This window comes from Salmo salar, chromosome 17 (genome assembly GCF_965601325.2).
Source record: "Salmo salar chromosome 17, fSalSal1, whole genome shotgun sequence".
Lineage (NCBI taxonomy): Eukaryota > Metazoa > Chordata > Actinopteri > Salmoniformes > Salmonidae > Salmo > Salmo salar.
In genome coordinates this window covers 47,454,999-47,474,102 of record NC_138307.1, presented here as the reverse complement: position 1 = coordinate 47,474,102, position 19,104 = coordinate 47,454,999, and the positions used below count along the sequence as shown (strand labels likewise).

Sequence of the window (19,104 nt, the reverse complement as noted above, 5' to 3'; positions counted from 1 at the left end):
ATCTAACACACCCCTCTCTCTCCCATGGTCTACCCAGGACAGCCTGCACCTGCTGGGGTCCAGTGGGGTGTTGGGGGTCCCTCTTTATACTGCCTGGCTGGAGCTGACACACAAGGAGGTACAGTAGCATGGCCTCTCGTGTCTTAGCTCTAGTACTGGTGTTAGTACTAGTCTTGGGGTTAGTCTGGCTCTAGTCTGGTCTCTGGTCTGGCTCTAGTCGTGGTCTAGTCTTGCGGTGGTTCTATGGTTAGCTTGGTTCTAGTCGAGTTTCTCAAAGGTTTGCATGTCTTTACAGACTTCATTCTTTAACAGAGTTACTTCACTTCTTGCCGTAGGTTTCCATTTGATTCTCATTCATTTTACTGTAGCTACATTTTCCTTCACTGAAAACACAATGCTCACCCATTAAACCTGTGTGTTTGTGTTCGTCAACATCTCTGCCTCTCAAACACCTACAGGGAATCTTGCAGGTGCGCTGAGCACCATGAGTTTTCACGCACCAGATTTCAGCCAATCACCAGTCAGAATTGCCCTGACACACAGAGAGGGATCTCGTTCCCCGCTGACATTATTTTCTCTAATAGGGCTGGTCATGTGACCACGGCAGCAAACAGGAGCACTAAGATTAAAGAGATTCTCCGGTACTGTTATATACCTTTTAACCAGTAGTTCTGAAAGTAGCTCTCACAAGTCAAGCTTGGTACCCGAAAATGGAGAGCCACATAATGTATGTTCACCTCGTCATTGCTCTCTCACTCTGCTATGTGTGCATCTTGCTTGAATTGCTAGGGGTCTGGCCCATGTGGGGGAAAATGTAGGGAAAATGGCGAAGCACAGCTTTCAGATAAACAGTTGTTCTCAAACTAGGTATTTCATGGCTAATTGAGGTAAGACAGTAATTCTGCTCATTGATTATCCATGTATGAACTTCACATTGACACATTAAAGCTCAAAGCCAAAGTTCCAGAGCATGTCTTTAATATCAGCAGGTGAAAATAATCCAAAACAATCTACCAAATCTATTAATTTTAAAATGTTGATTACTTCTCCTTACCATTCACCTGATGATAAGACAAGGCATACATTTTTTGTTTGTTTTCTAACATATGATGGGGGGGGGTCCCTTGGTTGCCGGTTTGCCTGAGTGGGGGTCCCTGGGCAAGAAATGGTTGAAGACCCCTGTTGTAATTCCTGTGTCCTATTCCAGACCAATTGCTGTTTGCCAATGAGGGAGCCAGAGATTCCATGCAGCTCATGTAGCATGACTCAATGTTAGAGAGTGAGGAGGGAGAACGTGGTCAGGAGAAAGAGAACTAGGGAGGGAGAGAGAACAAGAGGGAGGGCAATAAGAAGAGATGTATTATTAGTGCTGTAAACACCTGGCACCTGCCTCTGTCTTTTACTCCCCTCTCTCTTTCTCTCTCTCCCCCTTTGCTCCTTTACTCACTCTGTCCATTTCTCTTACTCATAGGCTGTGTTAATGTGTAACAGCATCCACTGCCAGACATTCTTATGGGTGTTTGATGCTTTCAATACTCCTAGGCTTGAATAAAACATGTATTACAGTAACCTTTCACACCTACAGTGGTGAGTTTGTAGTAAGATAGTAATCTCACAGATATTCCAACTAGCTCCAGATTTCGGTAACGGGTCACGGGATTCGTATGATAGAGACAAACTCCAAATTTGAAGGTTTCCTATTCCTATTGTTCAGCTCAAGGTATTCAGAGGACAATGTTGCTGTCCATCTGGCATCGCCCAGAGAAAGTGCAGAACATTGATATATGTGTGTGTGTTATAGAGATGGCATCAGGGTAACATATAGGGTTGAACGTCCGCCCCATGTCCTGTAGGAGAGAGAGCAACATTGTTACCCATTTGTATATCCTCAGGGTGTGTGTGTGTGTGTGTGTGTGTGTGTGTGTGTGTGTGTGTGTGTGTGTGTGTGTGTGTGTGTGTGTGTGTGTGTGTGTGTGTGTAAAAATTGCCTGAATTGATGTGATAACGATAAATAGAAAGATACGTTTATAATGTTGTCCACAGTTTATTTTATTATCCTTTAACCTACAACTACTAGTTGTCCCATTAGTAATCACGCATATTGGCAAACTTATTTCATTTAAAACTTTTTCTAGTATAGGCTACTTATCACAATGAACAATATCAGAAAAAATGCCTGCGATAAGTGATTGGTATGGTCGCTGTCAATGATTTTATCGTCCCAGCTCTAGTGTGTGTGTGTGTGTGTGTGTGTGTGTGTGTGTGTGTGTGTGTGTGTGTGTGCGCGCGTGCGCATGCATGCGTGTATGAATAATTGATAGCTCTAGGTTTACAGTGCCAGAGGGTAGGTGAGGTAATGGTCTAAGAACACATTGGGACGTCACAGCTACACGGACGCCCTAACCCACACACCAGACCAAACACACGCATACACACATCAGGCATGCACACACACGCACATTAAACATTTGCCTTTCCCCTCCTTCCGTAGGAGCACACAAAGCAAAGGATGGCAGGAGATACAGCTTTTCAAAAAATTCTGGACGTTGGAATGAGAGAGAGAGACAAAGGGAGAGAAAGAGAGGGCGAGAGAGAGGCGATTGCATTTCCTCAGTGAAACCCAAGTCTTGTCAGAGCCTTCGCTCCTGACTTCCTTCATTATGAAAATACACCCGCTCACCCTTTTCTCTCCTCCGCTAGCAACTTCCTGCAGCGCGGGCCTGACTCCCACACACACTTGAGGTAGTCCATCGTATCCGATGATGACTTCCACTACTGCTTGTGGGTTTGCTGAGGACTGTTTAATCCGATGCGGGATGCACACTCTCGGCCACAGACAGAGCACATAAAGGCCTGTCCCATTGATGCTGAGGCAGGCATGGGCATCTGTCTTCTCTGTCGATCCTCTGGCACCCGGATGACATGGCCGAGCCATGTAAGCTGGTGGTGTGTGAAAGACGCCTCAATGCTCCTACAGTTGGTTCTCTGTTGAATCTCTGAGTGAGGAACACGGTCCCGCCAGGAAACTTTCGAAATGCATTGGAGGCATTTTAATGTGAAAGGACTCCAGTTGTTTTAAGCGTCGGCTGTAGACTGTCAATGTTTCACATCCATAACAGAGTGTAGATACACACACTGCCTGTTAGACTGCCACTTTGGTGCGTAGGTTCCTGTTGTTAAAAACCCTCTTCCTTAGCCGTCCAAAGGAGGATGAGGCCTGTTTGACCCGATTCTGGATGTCCTGGTGGATGTTGCAGTCTTCTGAGAGGATGCTTCCAGGATATTTAAAGTGTGGCACAATGACAAGTGATGAGTCTGAGATAAAGAATGTGGGTGTTTTAGTCAGAGGATCAGATGACCACTGTTTTTGAGATGTTAACAGACAGCCCCATTCTGCTATATGCTCTCACAGCTGCTGTGAGGGTGGCTTGTAAAACTTCTGGGGTATGTGCCACAAGAACGCCATCATCGGCGTACGCGTTCAGATTTGAGCTTCGTGGCGGCTTGGAGCCTCCTGATGTTGAAGAGGTTCCCGTCCAATCTGAAGTCCAGGGTTTCCGCATTCCCCATTGTCTTTGTGCGGGCGTGTTGTGACACACCGAAGGAAGACTGATACACACACACACACACACACACACACACACACACATACACAAACTCTCGACATCACACACACCCACACACACGCTCTAGCACTGCCTTGTGACTCAAAATATACTCCTGGAAAGATTCCAGTTATGACATTAGCTGTATTACAAGTCCTCATAAAGTGGATGAATTTTCTTTTCAGAGTTGTTTTTTCTCTTTTGATTGTAATCTGATGCATCCACCACTGACCTTAGCCTCCCTCCCGGGTAGTAAAGTTGTCATGTGCTTGTCAGACAGACAGACAGACAGACAGACAGACAGACAGACAGACAGACAGACAGACAGACAGACAGACAGACAGACAGACAGACAGACAGACAGACAGACAGACAGACAGACAGACAGACAGACAGACAGACAGACAGACAGACAGACAGACAGACAGACAGACAGACAGACAGACAGACAGACAGACGTAATAGGATGAAAAGATACTGTTAGTTAATCAGTGTTCAGTCCTAGGGCTGTTTTGGGGTAGTTACTGCAGTGTTTCCTGTGTTGTCAGCTCTGTAAGGCTCTGTAGGTGTCAGGTCAGGCCTCAGTCAGTAACCTTATACCCTACCTACTGTGCTGCGGGGCAGACTGAGTGGTAAAACAAATAGAAACGTTGCCTTTCGTAAACTAACACTCACACTTGACTTTTTCTCCCCTACTACCACTGACTTTGCTGAAAGCTACTTTGAGGGAAATATACTGACCTATGTAATTGTCCCACCTAGCTATCTCAAGATCAATGCACTAACTGCTAAATGACTAGAATATAAAAAAATCTATGAAGGCCATAACATGGAGTGTTTGCCTGTACTGACTTTAGAGCTGAAAACAAGTACACAGAACGAGAGAGTTAGTTGGTTCACACACTCAAAGAGGCGGTGAGAAGAGAGAGTGTGTTTGTGTGTGTGTGTGTGTGTGTGTGTGTGTGTGTGTGTGTGTGTGTGTGTGTGTGTGTGTGTGTGTGTGGTGTGTGTGTGTGTGTGTGTGTGTGTGTGTGTGTGTGTGTGTGTGTGTGTGTGTGTGTGTACACATCTGTCTGTCTGTCACTTGTTGCTTGTGTTCTCAGACCTTTTCCTCTTTGTTGGGCACATCGCGCACTGCTCCCAAGCATACTACTTGCCAGTGTCCAGTCTCTTGACAACAAGGTAGACGAAATCCGAGCAAGAGCTGCCTTCCAGAGAGACATCAGAGACTGTAACGTTCTTTGTTTCACGGAAGCATGGCTCACTCGAGACACGCCATCTAAGTCGGTACAGCCACCTGGTTTCTTCACGCATTGCGCCGACAGAAACAAGCATCTCTCTGGTAAGAAGAAGGGCGGGGGTGTATGCCTTATGATTAACGAGACGTGGTGTGATCATAACAACATACAAGAACTCAAGTCCTTCTGTTCACCTGACTTAGAATTCCTCACAATTAACCTCTTACATCTAGACGTTCCGCTAGCGGAACACCTGCTCCAATATCCAATGATAGGCGTGGCGCGAATTACAAATTCCTCAAAAATACAAAAACTTCAATTTTTCAAACATATGACTATTTCACAGCATTTTAAAGACAAGACTCACCTTTATCTAACCACACTGTCCGATTTCAAAAAGGCTTTACAGCGAAAGCAAAACATTAGATTATGTCAGCAGAGTACCAAGCCAGAAATAATCAGACACCCATTTTTCAAGCTAGCATATAATGTCACAAAAACCCAGAAGACAGCTAAATGCAGCACTAACCTTTGATGATCTTCATCAGATGACACAACTAGGACATTATGTTATACAATACATGCATGTTTTGTTCAATCAAGTTCATATTTATATCAAAAAACAGCTTTTTACATTAGCATGTGACGTTCAGAACTAGCATACCCCCCGCAAACTTCCGGGGAATTTGCTAACAATTTACTAAATTACTCACGATAAACGTTCACAAAAAGCATAACAATTATTTTAAGAATTATAGATACAGAACTCCTCTATGCACTCGATATGTCCGATTTTAAAATAGCTTTTTGGTGAAAGCACATTTTGCAATATTCTAAGTACATAGCCCAGCCATCACGGGCTAGCGATTTAGACACCCGGCAAGTTTAGCACTCACCAATATCAGATTTACTATTATAAAAGTTTGATTACCTTTTGTTGTCTTCGTCAGAATGCACTCCCAGGACTGCTACTTTAATAACAAATGTTGGTTTGGTCCAAAATAATCCATCGTTATATCCGAATAGCGGCGTTTTGTTCGTGCGTCCCAGACACTATCCGAAATGGTAAATCAGGGTCGTGCGCATGGCGCAATTCGTGACAAAAAAATTCTAAATATTCCATTACCGTACTTCGAAGCATGTCAACCGCTGTTTAAAATCCATTTTTATGCAATTTATCTCGTAAAAAAGCGATAATATTCCGACCGGGAATCTCCTTTTCGGCAAACAGAGGAAAAATCACAAAGACGGGGGCGGCCAGGGCACGCGCCTAAGCCCACAGTCCCTTGATCGGCCACTTGAGAAAGGCGATAATGTGTTTCAGCCTGGGGCTGGGATGACGACATTCAGGTTTTTCCCGGGCTCTGAGCGCCCATGGAAGACGTAGGAAGTGTCACGTTAGAGCAGAGATCCTTTGTAAAAGATAGAGATGGCAAAGAAGTTCAAGAAATGGTCAGACAGGCCACTTCCTGTAAAGGAATCTCTCAGGTTTTGACCTGCCGTTTGAGTTCTGTTATACTCACAGACACCATTCAAACAGTTTTAGAAACTTTGGCGTGTTTTCTATCCAAAGCCAATAATTATATGCATATTCTAGTTACTGGGCAGGAGTAGTAACCAGATTAAATCGGGTACGTTTTTTATCCAGCGTGAAAATACTGCCCCCTAGCCATAACAGGTTAAATGCCGACCACATTATCTACCAAGAGAATTATCTTCGATCATAATCACAGTCGTGTATATTCCCCCCCAAGCAGAAACTTCGACGGCCCCGAAAGAACTTCATTCGACTCTATGCAAACTGGAAACCACATATCCCGAGGCTGCATTTATTGTAGCTGGGGATTTTAACAAGGCTAATCTGAAAACAAGGCTCCTTAAATTTTATCAGCATATCGATTGTGCTACCAGGGCTGGTAAAACCCTGGATCATTGTTATTCTAACTTCCGCGATGCATATAAGGCCCTCCCTTCGGAAAAGCTGACCACGACTCCATTTTGTTGCTTCCAGCCTATAGACAGAAACTAAAACAGGAAGCACCCGCGCTCAGGTCTGTTCAACGCTGGTCCGACCAATCGGATTCCATGCTTCAAGATTGCTTCGATCACGTGGACTGGGACATGTTCCGCATAACGTCGAACAACAACATTGACGAATACGCTGATTCGGTGAACAAGTTTATTAGCAAATGCATCGGTGATGTTGTACCCACAGCGTCTATTAAAACATTCCCCAACCAGAAACCGTGGATTGATGGCAGTATTCGCGCAAAACTGAAAGCGCGAACCACTGCTTTTAATCAGGGCAAGGTGACCAGAAACATGACCGAATACAAACAGTGTAGCTATTCCCTCCGCAAGGCAATCAAACAAGCTAAGCGTCAGTATAGAGACAAACTGGAGTCGCAATTCAACGGCTCAGACACGAGAGGTATGTGGCAGGGTCTACAGTCAATCACGGACTAAAAAATAATAACCAGCCCCATCGCGGATCACGATGCCTTGCTCCCAGACAGACTAAACCATTTTTTTGCTCGCTTTGAGGACAATACAGTGCCACTGACACGGCCCGCTACCAAAACCTGAAGGCTTTCCTTCACTGCAGCCGATGTGAGTAAAACATTTAAACGTGTTAACCCTCGCAAGGCTGCAGGCCCAGACGGCATCCCCGGCCGCGTCCTCAGAGCATGCGCAGACCAGCTGGCTGGTGTGTTTACAGACATATTCAATCCTTATCCCAGTCTGATGTTCCCACATGCTTCAAGAGGTCCACCATCGTTCCTGTTCCCAAGAAAGCTAAGGTAACTGAGCTAAATGACTACCGCCCTATAGCACTCACTTCCGTCATCATGAAGTGCTTTGAGAGTCTAGTCAAGGACCATCACATCACTCCAATTTGCTTACCGCCCCAATAGGTCCACAGACAACGCAATCGCCATCACACTGCCCTAACCCATCTGGACAGGAGGAATACCTATGTAAGAATGCTGTTCATCGATTATAGCTCAGCATTTAACAGCATAGTACCCTCCAAACTCGTCATTAAGCTCGAGACCCTGGGTCTCGACCCCGCCCTGTGCAACTGGGTCCTGGACTTCCTGATGGGCCGCCCCCAGGTGGTAAGGGTAGGTAACAACATCTCCACCCCGCTGATCCTCAACACTGGGTCCCCACCAGGGTGCGTTCTCAGCCCTCTCCTGTACTCCCTGTTCACCCACGACTGTGTGGCCATGCACGCCTCCAACTCAATCATCAAGTTTGCAGACGACACTACAGTGGTAGGCTTGATTACCAACAACGACAAGACGGCCTACAGGGACGAGGTGAGGGCCCTCGGAGTGTGGTGTCTGGAAAATAACCACACACTCAATGTCAACAAAACAAAGGAGATGATCGTGGACTTCGGGAAGCAGCAGAGGGAGCAGCCCCCTATCCACATTGACGGGACAGTAGTGGAGAGGGTGGAATGTATTAAGTTCCTCAGCGTATACATCACGGACAAACTGAAATGGTCCACCCACACAGACAGCGTGGTGAAGAAGGTGCAGCAGCGCTTCTTCAACCTCAGGAGGCTGAAGAGATTCGGCTTGTCACCAAAAACACACAAACTTTTACAGATGCACAATCGAGAGCATCCTGTCGGGCTGTATCACCGCCTGGTATGGCAGCTGCTCCGCCCATAACCGTAAGGCTCTCCAGAGGGTAGTGAGGTCTGCACAACGCATCACCGGGTGCAAACTACCTGCCCTCCAGGACACCTACACCACCCGATGTCACAGGAAGGCCAAAAAGATCATCAAGGACAACAACCACCCGAGCCACTGCCTGTTCACCCCGCTATCATCCAGAATGCGAGGTCAGTGCATCAAAGCAAGGGACCGAGAGTCTGAAAAACAGCTTCTATCTCAAGGCCATCAGATTGTTAAACAGCCATCACTAACATTGAGTGGCTGCTGCCAACATACTGACTCTAGCCACTTTAATAATGAAAACATTTATGTAATCAATCTATCACTAGCCACTTTATATAATGCTTACATACCCTACATTACTCATCTCATATGTATATACTGTACTCTACACCATCTACTGCATCTTGCCATCTTGATGTAATGTATCACTAGCCATTTTAAACAATGCCACTTTATATAATGTTTACATATCCTACATTACTCATCTCATATGTATATACTGTACTTTATACCATCTACTGCATCTTGCCTATGCCGTTCGGGCATCACTCATTCATATATTTTTATGTACATATTCTTATTCATTCCTTTACACTTGTGTGTATAAGGTAGTTGTGAAATTGCTAGGTTAGATTACTTGTTAGATATTACTGCATCGTCGGAACTAGAAGCACAAGCATTTCGCTACACTCGCATTAACATCTGCTAACCATGTGTATGTGACAAATAAATTTGATTGCCGTATGGATCCAGTGCGTTGCTATGGCACCAGCTAGGTTACGAGCTAGGAGATGAACGGCAGAATTGTCAACACCCCAGAGAGAGAGAGAAAGAAAGAGAGAGAGGGAAAGGGGGCCCTGTGTGAGCCAAGTCCACTTTTAGTCAGGGGATCAGAAACTCTCTTGAAACTGCATAGGGCGTAGGCCTATATTTCTGTTGAGAACTCTGGTGTAAGTCGATACATTTCTCCCATACATACCGATCTAACTGCTGAATAACAGTTAGTGTCAATGAAAGCCCCATTCCATACAAAGGGCGACATTATTTCACACAGGAATTAGTCAAATGTCTACTGTATGTATTATTGGAGCTGTATTGGGGAAGTGTGTGTGTGTATACCGTGTGTGTGTGTGTGTGTGTGTGTGTGTGTGTGTGTGTGTGTGTGTGTGTGTGTGTGTGTGTGTGTGTGTGTGGGGGGGAGACACTTGTGAGCAGAAGACAGCTGGGTAAATGGTCATTTTATCCCCAGCTCATACGTCAGACTCATATCGGACCCCTATCCTGGACCTCCGAGTATGTAGTGGGATTTCAGTATGTGTGAGTTTGGAGCACAGCTGCTGCAGACCCCCATCTGGACCTGTTCCTCTCTTTTCTCTCTCTCTCCATCTCTCTCTTTTCTCTATCTCTCTATTTTTCCCACTCTCTCTAGAACATACCATGCAATATACACACTCTAGTGATAAAACAGCTGCATTACCAGCCCTGCATGGCTGAGGACATAGGGGAACACAACGAACAACTGAGTCACACTGACTACATATCCTCCACTCTGTGTGGTTTTACTAACTACTAGCTTCTGTTGAAGAACGTCTGGTGTGGTAATATAGTATAGCCTGCTGTCACCACCACTCACATTGGCTAACTCAACAAAGTGATTCAGAGGTGAAAAACCATCATAGGCATTTAAAGTGTCAATCTGCATTTGAGATTGGTAACATTTCTCCAGCCCCAACCCTCAGCTATTTACCATATCAGTGACGGGGTGACAGTGTTGTTATTGTTTGAACAGAAGATTGCCCCTTTAAGGGTACTAGACAGGAAAGAGGGATGTCTGAGGTTACCATGGGCACCCAGGTACAGGTAGGCACCTGCCAGGTCCCGGGGGAGATTGGCACTGTGCCAGAGACAGAGGTGTGTTCTCATTATAAGTTGCATACCTGCATAATGTCTATCACCTGCTGCAATACATATATCACCTCTGATTTCACCATACGTGCCCGTGGTCGGCCCGTCGGCATGGCTGAATTTTAGAATTGCTTTTATTATTATTATTAGATATATATTTTTTGGGGGAGTACTTGTGCGGCCAGAAAAAAAAACCTCTTATCAGGCCCACACAAGGATTTCAATCAGGGATGCACGATATATCGGTAAGCATATCGGAATCGGACGAAATTAGCTAAAAATGCCAACATCGGCCCAATGTCTAGTTTAACGCTGATGTGCAAAACTGATGTCAAAGCTGACGTGCATACCTGTACAACGTAGGTAAATGACATAATGACGCCACGAAAAATATATCGCTACACGTGCAGCGCAGCATTCCTAATCTAGCCCACAATGTCTGCTGTGTGGATCAGGCAGTCAACAAGTCAAGCAGTCATTTGAAAGAGTAAAAACATTTCAGCCAGACAACTCAAAGGTGAAATTCATTAAAGCCAAGATAATGGAATTCATTGCCCTTGACAATTAACCGTTCTAAGTCGTGGATGATATTGGCTTTCGCCAACTGGTTGAGCACCTCGAGCACCGGTACACACTACCAAGTAGGCGCTATTTTTCAGATGTTGCCCTACCAGAGTTACACAGTATTGTTACAACGCACATCCATGAGCTACTTGCTATGGGCGTCACTGCTATTTGCTTAACAACTGACATTTGGACCAGCGTTGTCAGCCCCATGAGCATGCTGAGTCTGACAGCACAGTGGGTTGATAAGGATTTCGTACTGAGGAAAGCCGTATTGCAAGCTCAAGAATGTGCTGGTTCTCATACCGCTCCTGTCATTTCAATGGCATTTGAGAACATGTTTGAAACTTGGAAACATGAACACACTCCTAGCTCCATTCGAACAACTGACTGGAGAAATAAGCTCATCAACTGCGTCTGCAGACACCCTCTGTCATGGCATTGAAACACCTGCTCAGCATAACTGCCGACACAGACCGTGGTGTTAAAACTTGCAAAAGTACTCTATACTAGAGGCTGTGAACAAGCGATTCGGTGGCATTCTCTTTGAGCCTCTTTACTGTGTCACCACCATGCTCGATGCTAGGTAAAAAGACCGCTACTTCGATGGAGACAAGAAACAGGGTTTACGTGAAATGTTAGACACAGCTGGACAGGATGGAAACAGACACAGTGACAGTGAGCACAGAGGAAGCGGACCCACAACTGAAGAGGTCATGGACAGACAGAGCTGAAACTTCCCTGCTTGACCTGTATGATGAAATCCTGGTTGAGAATGAAACGACTGAACAAATGAACACCGAAACAGCACAGCAAGTAGGTGAAAGAAATCGGTTTTGATGTTTTACTGGTGATTGGGACATTCGTAAATGCCAACAAAATACATTTTTGGTCTGTGTGTGTGTGTGTGTGTGTGTGTGTGTGTGTGTGTGTGTGTGTGTGGTGTGTGTGTGTGTGTGTGTGTGTGTGTGTGTGTGTGTGTGTGTGTGTGTGTGTGTGTGTGTGTGTGTGTGTGTGTGTGTGTGTGTGTTAACTATTTAACTTTACTGGAATGCTTAAAAGGCCGCTAACATTTTTTATATCGGATATCGGTATCGGCCAAAAATGTCATATCAGTACATCCCTAATTTCAATGGCAGACAAATTACATATTTACTGCTCTACTTATGTTGGTAACCAGTTTATAATAGCAATAAGGCACCTCAGGGGTTTGTGCTATATGGCCAATATACCACGGCTGACGGCTGTATCCAGGCACTCTGTGTTGTGTTCTGCATTAGAACAGCCATTAGTCGTGGTATATTGGCCATATACCACACCTTCTCGGGCCTTATTGCTTAATTATATAACGTCCTGGGTAGGGCTGTGGTGGTCATGACATTTAGTCAGTCGGTGAATCTCAAGCAAATAACTGCTGGTCTCACAGTAATTGCCACCGTCAACTAACATAAATACATTTAGCATCTCCTGGTTTCCACGCATAGCTTACAAGTCACTGATGCAGAACTTTGCAACATAATAAAAAAAAAAAATCTAATAAATCCATTTAATATACCCAACACAATCGTAATAAATCTGTGATTTATTTTAAAGAGATCTATTGAAACGTGATATGAAGAAAATGTAGCTTATTTCAGAAGAACAGAATAGGATATTCTGAGTTGTCCTTAAGTTACGTCCTGATCTGGCTATGCCATATGGCTGTGGGCTACACTAATTAATTTAGAAGACAAGATTTTATTAGAATTCTGTGGCATTATTTTATAGTATTACGATACTATGGAACATAGCTGAATAAAATTGAAAGGACATTTTCTCCAAATTATTTCAGAGGGAGTGCGCATATGCAGCTATTCTGTGTTGAGCGGTTAACAAAGAAACAGGTCCTTCTATATGCTTCATTTAGAGTGATTTATTCAACTTTAGTTGTGATACAAACGTTGGGCTATATGTCTTGATTTTTAATACATTCTAAGGCTGCATGATGCGACTCTAATGATGATTGGAAAAAAGTCTCATGAAAGACATGAGTTCTGCTTTGTTTCTTGTGCAGGCTGCACGCACTTCATCATTCACAATTTGGCAAGCACTTTATAATATTCTCACCAGGCCTCTAATTTCCCGGTGGCATCCCCCTTGTGTGGCCGTAATGCCCCCTAAAAAATATCTATGTTTACTCATTTATAAAAAATAAAAAAATATCACATTTCCGTAGGTATTCAGACCCACCTGTATTTGGGAAGTTTTTCCCATTCTTCTCTGCAGATCCTCTCAAGCTCTGTCAGGTTGGATGGGGAGCGTCGCTGCACAGCTGTTTTCAGGTCTCTGCAGAGATGTTCGATCGGGTTCCAGGCTCTGGCCGGGCCACTCAAGGACATTCAGAGACTTCTCCCAAAGCCACTCCTGTGTTGTCTTGGCTATGTGCTTAGGGTCGTTGTCCTGTTGGAAGGTGAACCTTTGCCCCAGTCTGAGGTCCTGAGCGCTCTGGAGCAGGTTTTCATCAAGGATCTCTCTGTACTTTTCTCCGTTCATCTTTCCCTCGATCCTGACTTGTCTCCCAGTCCCTGCCGCTGAAAAACATCCCCACAGCATAATGCTGCCACCACCGTGCTTCACCGTAGGGATGGTATTGGCAAGGGGATGAGTGGTGCCTGGTTTCCTCCAGACGTGATGCTTGGCATTCAGGCCAAAGAGTTCAGTCTTGGTTTCATCAGACCAGAGAATCTTGTTCCTCATGGTCTGAGAGTCCTTTAGGTGCAATTTGGCAAACTCCAAGCGGGCTGTCATGTGACTTTTACTGAGCAGTGGCTTCCGTCTGGCCACTCTACCATAAAGGCCTGCTTGGTGGAGTGCTGCAGAGATAATTGTCCGTCTGGAAGGTTCTCCCATCTCCACAGAGGAACTCTGGAGCTCTCTCAGAGTGACCAATGGGTTCTTGGTCACCTCCCTGACCAAGGCCCTTCTCCCCCGATTGCTCAGTTTGGCCGGGCGGCCAGCTCTAGGAAGTCTTGGTGGTTCCAAACTTCTTCCATTTAAGAATGATGGAGGCCACTGTGTTCTTGGGTACCTTCAATGCTGCAGAAATTTTTTGGTACCCTTTCCTAGATCTGTGCCTCGACACAATCCAGTCTCAGAGCTCTACGGACAATTCCTTCGACCTCATGGCTTGGTTTTTGCTCTGACATGCACTGTCAACTGTGGGACCTTATATAGAGAGGTGTGTGCCTTTCCAAATCATGTCCAATCAATAGACTTTACCACAGGTGGACTCCAATCAAGTTGTAGAAACATCTCAAGGATGGAAACCGGATGCACCTCAATTAAGTATTTGTGTTTCTGTTCTGAAGGTAACTGTAAAGAGGATATCGTATTGTACCTGCCCAAACACAGCCCTCCCGGTCCCCCTGGGCATAAACACACACATTCAACTCTTTTTAAATCCACTGCCGCTGAGTGTGTGTTGCTGCCAATGCATAAAGAGAGGCCTGGTGTGCCAAGACAAATATAGAGTGGGGTTTCAGTGAGTGACTGTGTGTGTGCGTCACTATTGATGTGCCGCTCCGCGTGCCTAGGGAGTGGCTTCACCCCTCGTCTGATTAATCATACAGTGTCACTAGGCTGACACGGAGAGTGAGAGAAGGTCTTCTGCCAAGCATGAGAGTGATTGCGTGTGACAGTTAGAGACTTGCATCCCAAATGGCACACTATTCCCTATGTAGTGCACTGCACTACTTTTAACCAGAGCCCTACATTGGTTGAAAGTAGTTCTTGAAATAGGGTGCCAATTGGGACATAACCAGAGTGTGAGAGTGTCTGCTTAGGAGGCCAATACTGTAGACCATTGACACTACACCCTGAGAACCATTGATCTGCTGGCCTGGCCTGTCAATGGGGAGCTGACTACATCTACTACAACATCCACTAGACCTCTATGGTCATTCAGCAGGCACTTCACCTACACAGCTAACAGGGTTATGTTCATTATCCATTCACACGTTCTCTCCTTCACTTACACTCATTCATTTAGCACAGACCTTCCTTGATGTTGAGACATGGAGGAATGACCGGCATGTATCTCTGGCAACTGTTTCTTATCGAATAGCGATCTTTTCTCATGGTTATGTGGCAATGCAAGGAAGTCATTATTTCTGTGTGTGCGTGCGCGTGTGTGTGTGTGAATGCGTGCTTGCTTGCGTTCATGTGTATATGTGCACATTTGGCAGTAACGGTGTACTTGCTACTACTTTCCCTCTATCTGCTCTCTGATAAAGAGATTAGACAGAGAGCCGTAGTGCTTAGCTCTCTATTCCAGCTCTTCTAGTAAATCAAACGAGTTCTACTGGTGCGTTCAGGGCATAGCCAGCTAGCTCTTAAATCAGGCCTGGCCAGCCAGAGTTATGACTCTCTACAGGTTGACCCAGTGTGTATGCAGACCAAGGTATTGTGTGGTACTGAGCTGTACGTGGTACCAAGAGAAGTTGGCTCAACCACAAGAAACGCCCGCTGCCCGCTGAGCTCGCTACCTCTACTTAAAAGCTCAATGCTTTCACCCTCTGTACTTCCTACCTCTCTCTCTCTCTCTCTCTCTCTCTCATTTTCTCTCTATCTCTCCGCCTATCGCTCTCTTTACTCTCGCTCTCTCTTTTATACATATTTATTAGGATCCCCATTAGCCGATGCTAATGGTGACAGCTAGTCTCACTAGGTTCCCTCCCATAAGGAAAAAGACTTTACAGACAGAATACTTAGAATTTACATACATTCTCTGTCTCTGTTCCCTTTCTCTCTCCTTCTATGAGCCAGAGAATATCTAGGAGTTTCAATTGAGGTTACACTGCAAAGAAAAGTAACCTAAAATGACTGATGTCCTCACACTAGGCCTGTGTGAATTACACTTTATTAAGCTTTTGTACTTTGAAAAGCTGCTCTTCATGAATTTGTAGACAGTCAGACACAGTTAGGGGTGTGTTGTCTGAGAGCTATCCCACGATGGCCTGGACCTGCTCCTGGACCTGCTTCTGCTCCTGCTCCTGGACCTGCTCCTGGACCTGCTCCTGCTCCTGGACCTGCTCCTGGATCTGCTCCTGCTCCTGGACCTGCTCCTGGACCTGCTCCTGCTCCTGGACCTGCTCCTGGATCTGCTCCTGCTCCTGGACCTGCTCCTGGACCTGCTTCTGCTCCTGCTCCTGGACCTGCTCCTGGACCTGCTCCTGCTCCTGGACCTGCTCCTGGATCTGCTCCTGCTCCTGGACCTGCTCCTGGACCTGCTTCTGCTCCTGCTCCTGGACCTGCTCCTGGACCTGCTCCTGCTCCTGGACCTGCTCCTGCTACTGGACCTGCTTCTGCTCCTGGACCTGCTCCTGGACCTGCTCCTGGACCTGCTCCTGGACCTGGACCTGCTCCTGGACCTGGACCTGCTCCTGGACCTGCTCCTGGACCTGCTCCTGGACCTTTTCCTGCTCCTGGATCTGCTCCTGGACCTGCTCCTGGACCTGCTCCTGGACCTGCTCCTGCTCCTGGACCTGCTTCTGCTCCTGCTCCTGGACCTGCTCCTGGACCTGCTCCTGCTCCTGGACCTGCTCCTGCCGGACCTGCTCCTGCTCCTGGACCTGCTCCTGGACCTGCTCCTGGACCTGCTCCTGGACCTGGACCTGCTCCTGGACCTGCTCCTGGACCTGCTCCTGGACCTGCTCCTGGACCTGCTCCTGGACCTGCTCCTGCTCCTGGACCTGCTCCTGCTCCTGGACCTGCTCCTGGACCTGCTCCTGGACCTGCTCCTGCTCCTGGACCTGCTCCTGGACCTGCTCCTGGACCTGCTCATGCTCCTGGACCTGCTCCTGCACCTGCTCCTGGATCTGCTCCTGCTCCTGGATCACGTCTGCCTGCCTTTCAACAGCCCATCCTCCCCATTGTCACACTTCCACAGGAAAGGGATCAAATACCCTCACTGCTAGACACACACCGTCCCTGTTAAACCCTGCGTGTGTGTGTGTGTGTGTGTGTGTGTGTGTGTGTGTGTGTGTGTGTGTGTGTGTGTGTGTGTGTGTGTGTGTGTGTGTGTGTGTGTGTGTGTGTGTGTGTGTGTGTGTGTGTGTGTGTGTGTGTGTGTGTGTGTGTGTGTGAGAGAGAGAGAAAAACAGGGACAGATAAAGAGAGAGCGACTGCTAGAGAAATACGTAGGGAGAGAGTATTATGAGGTCAGCAGCACACTGCAGTTTAGATAGGTCTTTATGTGGAAAATGTTCACGTGTTTTGAAGGTGGGGTAGTGATAGAGGTTATTGTGTCCTGGTAAATGTGCCACCCTGGGACCGCTCTGACCTAAAATGGAGCTCGCTCTCTGTTTCGCTCACACTTTCTCTTGTTTTTCTCTCATTCTTTTTCTCTTTCCACTTCTTTCTATTTTTAACTATTGTCTCCCTCTCTGTTTCTGTATTTCTTTCCTCCCACAGTCTGTCTGCCCTACCATAGTGTCCTGTTGCTTTAATGTTATTTGTCACTGATAAACTGTGAATGATAAACACTCTGCCAACCCCTCTCTCTTTTTCTTTCTCTCTCATTCTCCCCCTCTCATTCCCTCCCTCTCATTCTCCCCCTCTCTTTCTCTCCCTTTCATTCTCCCCCTCTCATTCTCCCCCTCTCATTCCCTCCCCCTCATTCCCTCCCTCTCATTCCCTCCCTCTCATTCTTCCCCTCTGATTCCCTCCCCCTCATTCCCTCACTCTCATTCTCCCCCTCTCATTCCCTCCCTCTCATTCCCTCCCTTTCTTCTAGCCCAGTCTTTAGGCACCCAGGATTAAAACCCTTCCTATCTTCTGTAAACTCTGTGGTCATCTGCATTATGATCTGTAGTTTAGTTATTGTAGGGGCAAATTCTTTACTGTTCATATGAGTTGTGATCTGTACTGCAGTTATTGTACGGGTATACCGAAGATGTGGATGTTGATTATGGCAGCCCCCCGCACCTCTCTGATTCAGAGGGGTTGGGTTAAATGCGGAAGACACATTTCAGTTGAAGGCATTCAGTTGTACAACTGACTAGGTATCCCCCCTTTCCCTTTTCCTTTACCTCTTTACTGTTTTCCATGGAGAGCGAGAGATAGGTAATCAACTAATCTGTGGTCTCAGGCCAAGCTGTGGAGTAAATACACTGTGAGAAAATACTGGTCTTTTCACACAAGACCACTGCTTGGCTATTGTTAGGGGAAATATTTCAGTAAATGAGCTTTTACACTGCGATTAAACCCAATGAGTTTAATCAGATTTTCTAAACTCATCTTAATTTCTCTCAGATCAACATTCATAGGCCAGAGCCCTTGATCAGGAGAATTGCTCTAATCAGTGTCTGTTATGACCTAGTTAACCTAATAGCTTTTTACTTTAAGTTTCATGCAATCTTTAGAATGCAAACTGTTTCCAAAACAGTAAAGAATGAGTAAAAAATATATTTTAAAAGAATGGCAACTTCTTCATTCCTCCATTAATGATGTATGTTGTTTTTACTTCCTGTAATAATCATGTGACCTATGACCTCTGTGTTCCAGCCCAACATTGGTCGTCTGGGGATCCCCCATGGACCCTCGGGTGAGAAGGTGGCTGTGGTTGCTGTGGACGACTGTGACATCGCCATGGCAGTTCGCTTTGGCAACCAGATCAGCAATTACTCATGTGCTGCCCAGGGCACCCAGACCGGACAGAAAAAGTGAGTGTCTCTCTCTGTCTCCCTCTCTCCCTCCCCCTCTGTCTTCAGGTTCTTTCCACTACCTTTAGTGAGACTAATATGTGTTAGGCTAATAGGAGTCAGTGTTGTAACTGCAGGACTGATTTTCAGTCACCTTCATTACACCAGATTACCTTGCCTTTCACTCTCTTAATCTCTCAGGATTGACATGCTCTCAATTTTCAGACAAATCTCTCTGAGCCTCTTACACAGCCTAACATGGCTTAACCTTTACAATTCTATCTTTCAGACGTTTACTACTGCAACTAATTGTTTCTGTATCTGAAACCAAGATCCTTTTCAAATTAGGGACATTAGGCAAGGCAGCAAGCTAGAACACATTTAGGAAAAGAAGAAAAACACATCAAAGGAATGAGGTAAT

The 19,104-nt window shown here is 45.9% G+C and overlaps 1 protein-coding gene across 1 annotated transcript in view; it reads left to right on the top strand.

The window, feature by feature from the left end:
• Window positions 1-19,104, top strand: part of celsr1a (cadherin EGF LAG seven-pass G-type receptor 1a) — a 141,134-nt gene that overhangs the window by 89,758 nt on the left and 32,272 nt on the right. The window contains 1 exon segment of the mRNA XM_082963797.1: window positions 18,547-18,704. Coding sequence (XP_082819923.1) covers window positions 18,547-18,704 — 158 coding nt within the window.